Source organism: Myotis davidii, unplaced genomic scaffold (assembly GCF_000327345.1).
Source record: "Myotis davidii unplaced genomic scaffold, ASM32734v1 scaffold118, whole genome shotgun sequence".
Classification (NCBI taxonomy): domain Eukaryota; kingdom Metazoa; phylum Chordata; class Mammalia; order Chiroptera; family Vespertilionidae; genus Myotis; species Myotis davidii.
Window position 1 is genome coordinate 1,894,529 of NW_006290441.1, and position 4,861 is coordinate 1,899,389.

Consider the following 4,861-nt stretch of genomic DNA (forward strand, 5'->3'; position numbering starts at 1 on the left):
GTCCCCGCAAAGCCTTGGGCCATCGGTGCGAGGCTCCGGCGCGCCCCGCAGGATAGCTCAGTGGGCGCGGAGAGGGGCCGGCGCCCACCCGCGCAGCTCTCCCACCTCCCCACGCCAGGCAGCGCGACCCAAAGGCCCCCAGGCCGCCCAGGACCAGGGGCGCCCTCCCTCCTCCCCACGACGCGTGACCCGAGAATGAATCGGCATCGAGACAGTTTATTGGTTTGCTAGTTCGCATATCACCCCTTTAATGTAAATAGATTATACAGAGACGCGGTGTTTCCTTCTCCCACAAGAGGTAATCAGTCTCTTCCACACACACAAACTCGCACGCATCCCACGCAGCAGACAACGTTACACCTCGCTGAGACATTCACGTATTAAAACACTGAGGAGGGGGACAATACACTTGCTTTAAAATGCCCTTAATACAATATATATATAATGTACAAAAATAGCTCTATATCTGAAGTTACGAAAGAAATCTTGACAACAACAAACTTAAATATCGATAGTTACCTCTGTATAGACAACACGCATTGCACTTTTCCTCTCTAGGTTTTGGAAGGTTCAAGTAATAGTGGGGCTGGCGCCCCGGTGGGGTGACACCCCGTGAGAAATCAGCTTAGGGGGAAGGCACGGCAGCGGCTCGGACCCCGGCACCAGCAGGGTTCTCGGCGTTTTATTCTCAGTTTCTCTCCGGGAGCCTGCAGATTCGACTCCCTGGGATTCCTCGCCCTCCCTCCCCGCCCCTCGAGACACCCAGGCCGGGGTTGGACGAAAGGAACGCCGCCTCGGAGGAGGAGAGACCCCTGCAAAGCCCAGGGCTCGCCGCAGGAAGGTGCCTTCGGGACTCCAGGTCTGTGCAGGGCGGACTCAGCCCGGTCCCCGGGCGCTGAGAGGCTCGGCTCGGGAAGCCCTCCGCCTCGGGAGGCTCCATCCGAATGCAAATGCGACTGAAAGCTGCTACCGCAGTTAAATCCTAAAGAGGGTGGCGAGCACTTGATTCGGGCGCGAGGCTGGAGCCAGGCGTGCGTGCGGCTGTGGGGACAGCAGAGTCCGGCCCGGGCCGGCCTCGGGCAGGGAGCGCCGGCGCCTGCGGCCGTAGCCCTGCGGGCTGATCTTGTTCCTCGGGGCCACGCCGTCCTTGTCCTTGTCTGTTAGCTGGTAGATCTGATGCGCCAGCTTCTGCACGCTGCACGTCCCGAAGCGACAGCCCGAGCTCCGCAAACCTTGGTATCTGTTCATACTCTGGCGGTAGCGCCGGACTCGGATGCGGGCGGTGTCCGGACTGCTGGAGAGGAAAAGGACGGCCCATGAGACACCCCCTTCAAGCAGGGCTCGGGCCCCCGACACCGGGAACCGGAGCCTTCTAGGACCAGAGCGGACTGGGAACTGCTACCGCGTTCTCAGCTGCCACACTGCCCTGACGACCCCCAGGGCCAGGGCGGTGAGAACTCCCCTTGCCCACCCCGCAGCTGCAGCGCTGGGCATAGTTACCTGGCCTGGGTGCCGCGAGAGGGCCCCTTCACGTCCTGTGGCTGAATGATGGTCTCGGCCAGCCCGGCCTTCATGTCAGCGAGTCCCGTGGGGTAGCTGCTGCTGGATACCCGAAGTTCCCTCTTCCCACGGCTGAGCGCCCATTTATTCCATCTAGAACACACAAACGGACTCGGTTCGCATGGGTTCGGGCGAGGTCCCGGCCCGTCGCTACCCGCGTTCACCTCTAACCCCTCGGGACCCAGGGCCACGTCCACGAGGATCGAGGAAAGCCCTGCCGGCGACTCACTTCTTTCGGAACTCGGACGCCACGTCGAGCTGCGCGGTGTCTGCGCCGAGGAAGGCGAGCGAGCCTAGACACAGGAGGGCGACGGGAGCCAGCTTCATCCCGGCGGCGAGGCGCAGACCCCTGGGGAGGGAGGGAGAGGCGTGTGAGCTCCGGAACCTGCCGCACCGCCCTGGCTGGGCATCGAGGGCGGGCAGCGTCAGCCCGCGTCTGCCTGGCTCGGACGCTTATCTCCCCGGGGCGCAGAGAGGCGCCAGGGGCATTTGCACTCGCCGAGCGGGTGACACGGCCCCGCAGGGAAGGCCTCTGCCAAGCGCCAGGTTCCCTGCTCAACTCTTCGGAATTCGGCTGACCGCGCAGAGGGGTCTGGAGCTCCAGTTACGTGTGCACGAGCGGGACCCGGGATGTGGGGCGCACCCTCGCCAAGGACTGCTCACCCAGCGCTCCCAGTCTCTCGCCTGGGCAAGGGTCCCCTCTTCACACGCCCCGCCTGCCGCACCTACCTGCTGAGCGCGGGATCTGCCAAGATCTGGGAGGAGAAAGTTCGAGACGGCGCTCTGGCTGTGGCAAAACCCCAACGTCCCAGCTGCAGCGAGAAACCAGAGGTGGGAATGCTCCAACTGTTGCGTCTAGTGTCACCCAGAAACCTCTGAGTGTCTAGCGCCGGTTCCCCTGCTTTATAGGCGCTCAGGGGGCGGGGCCTGGGCTGCCCTCCCGCCCGCCCTCCCTCTCTTCCTTCCAGCGTGCGCGCTCCTAGATCGCGCGCGCTCATCGCTTGCATGTGGGTGTGGGGTATGGAGTTTGGGGTTGAGGGGCAGGGGTATCCTTATGCCCAGAGGGCTTAGGGTTGAGCCTCAGGAGACGGGTGCAGGCATTTCCACAGTCCCGACTCTGGGCACAGGGTTCACACCGTAAGCCCAGGCCAAGTAGGGCCGGTACAGCCTCGTGGGGTCTTTCCCGAGTATGTCTGCAGCCTACCGTGCGAGGCCTCCTGGCGTGGAGCTGCTAGAGCCAGCAGGGGTACCACGCGGATGGGCCGAGCCCGGCTCTCGGTAGCTGCGGTCTCCAGTGGACCGCGCCCTCTGCCGGCTCCGAGTCTGAGCTGGCCGCGACCCCAGACTCCATCAGAGCAGCAGGCACAGGGCACAAAGCCTAGCCTAGAGGACCGGATCTCGCCAACACCCACCCCCTAGGGCGGCGGAGACTCCGGGGTTCTGGAATGGGCTGGTAAGATTTCACAATAGGGCAAGGCTCAGCGAGGCTAGTTTGAGAATTGGGGTGGAGAGGGGGTATTTTAAGTTTCAGAATTCCCGTGCCTATTTGGAAATACAGGAATCACCAACATTAGGTAAAAAGATACCATTTCGGTTTCCCTCCCCCTTGTAATCCAATTATTCCTTATAAGGTTACAACCTGAGTTTGCCCGGTTGCCTCAGACCCTTCATTCACCGACTCTCAACGTGAGGATTCACTGCCAAGGAGCACACCAATGCTTCCCCCAGTTAAAGGCGACAGTTTACAAAGCACGGCCACATCTCGGCCCCCTTTGAGCCTCACACCTCACACCTCCCCTTGAATTACGCGAGGAAGGTGGCCTTCCTTTCCTCATGCACTAAGTGGAAAACTCAAGTTCAGAGGGAGAATGTATGTGTCCAAAGTGACACCGAAGGCAGTCTCAGCAGCAGAGTCCCACCTCAGCTGGCAAGCAAGCACGGGAACCTGGGGCGGGGCGTGGATTTTTCTACGCTAGGGTCATCCTCTCCTCAAACGGGGAAGGAGAGCGCGAGCCCCCGCCCAAGCATTTACGCCTGTTCACGATGAATCACCCTCAAGCACGTTTGTCACCCCTTTGTACTCGCCCATCACTGCTTCTTGACTCTGCTTTCTTACTTGTCTTTTGGGGACCAAATCCGGGAGGGAACTCAGCCCCAAGAAAGGCTCCCTACTTCTGAAGTGCGAGCCTGTGGTGTCCCATCACCCACTCACTACCCCAGTCGCAGGTCCCGAAGCCCAGTGCCTAGACTGGGAGGCCGAGGGCGCCAGGGGGCGAGACCACGAGGACGCTATTGCAATTCGCGGTGTGAACGTGGGCAAGTCACGTCCCTCCTCTGGTTGCCCAACCTGTAACCTGCCCCCAGCAGGTCTCTCAGCCTCTTGCCCGCTCTGCCGGCTGGTTCTGCCATACAAGGACAGGCGGCGGGGCGCCGGGTCACGCGGACCTTTTCCTGGACTGGGCCGCGAGCTACTGGCTCAGATGCCCTTTTCATTTCCCAGAACCGTGGACGTTGCACCTGGGGAAGGAAAGGGCGTGCCACAGTAGTTTCATCTGAGGACTCTTCCTCGAGGCACCTGAGCGGACCACCTGAGTTTCAGCTGAGGGCAGGGGCAGATTCCTGGCCCTGGAGGGTCAGGGCGGTGCAGCGCAGCCTCCTGGCTGCCCGCAGGGCAGTCACCGCGGCAGACCCGGCCAGGCGGTTAATTGTCCACACCGCAGACAGCAGGTATGACTGCAAGTCTGCTCTGTTTCCAGCAGCCTCCTCATCCTGTTTGGTTTTTCTTGCTTGTCTCCCATGTTCCATCTCTTCCTTTTCAGTGCGTCCCCTGTTAAGTCAAGCTCATCGCACAGACCCTGTCCAGGACGGGCTGTCTGTCTTGTCTAAGGGATGGATGCGCCCCCATTTGTCGCCAGCTTTCAGCTGGGTCCGCGTCAGGACAAGGTTTTACTTTCATTTCCCAGGCGCGAGCCTCTGACTACTGGGGAGGTCAAGGACAGCTGGGCGCCGGCCTACAGCCAGGGAAGGTCGCTGGCGTGGTCTGGATTCCCCTTCCAGTTCCCACCAGCCCTGGGAGGTTTGGTCTGCAGAGGACTCTGCTGCTGTACCTCGTTGTCTCCTGTGTCCTTTAGGAAAGCCTCTAAGTCTCATCCCACAGAGGTGAACAGGCTCTAGCTCTGGCTACGGGATCAGGAAGCATGCTCTAGTTGTAAACTTCTCTCTGAGCTTTGGGCGGCTTGAACAAGCAAAGCAAACGCAGGAGTGCAGACTCGGATCTGTGTCTCTCCCTCCTCCTCGCCCC

General features: G+C 61.0%; 1 protein-coding gene across 2 annotated transcripts; it reads right to left on the bottom strand.

Annotated features, from left to right (window-relative positions):
- Positions 1–215: 215 nt before the first annotated feature.
- On the bottom strand, positions 216–2,447 carry ADM (adrenomedullin). Of its 2 annotated transcripts, none has more exons than XM_006763475.2 (4): positions 2,290–2,447; positions 1,790–1,909; positions 1,501–1,653; positions 216–1,291 (listed from the first exon to the last, which is right to left on the bottom strand). In XM_006763475.2, the coding sequence occupies exons 2-4, from the start codon at positions 1,885–1,887 to the stop codon at positions 976–978; spliced, it is 567 nt and encodes a 188-aa protein (XP_006763538.1). In that variant the 5' UTR covers positions 1,888–1,909; positions 2,290–2,447; the 3' UTR covers positions 216–975. The 2 variants fall into 2 exon arrangements, with proteins under 2 accessions (XP_006763538.1, XP_006763537.1); XM_006763474.2 differs by having other exon boundaries at positions 216–1,294.
- Between the last annotated feature and the right edge of the window lie 2,414 nt (positions 2,448–4,861).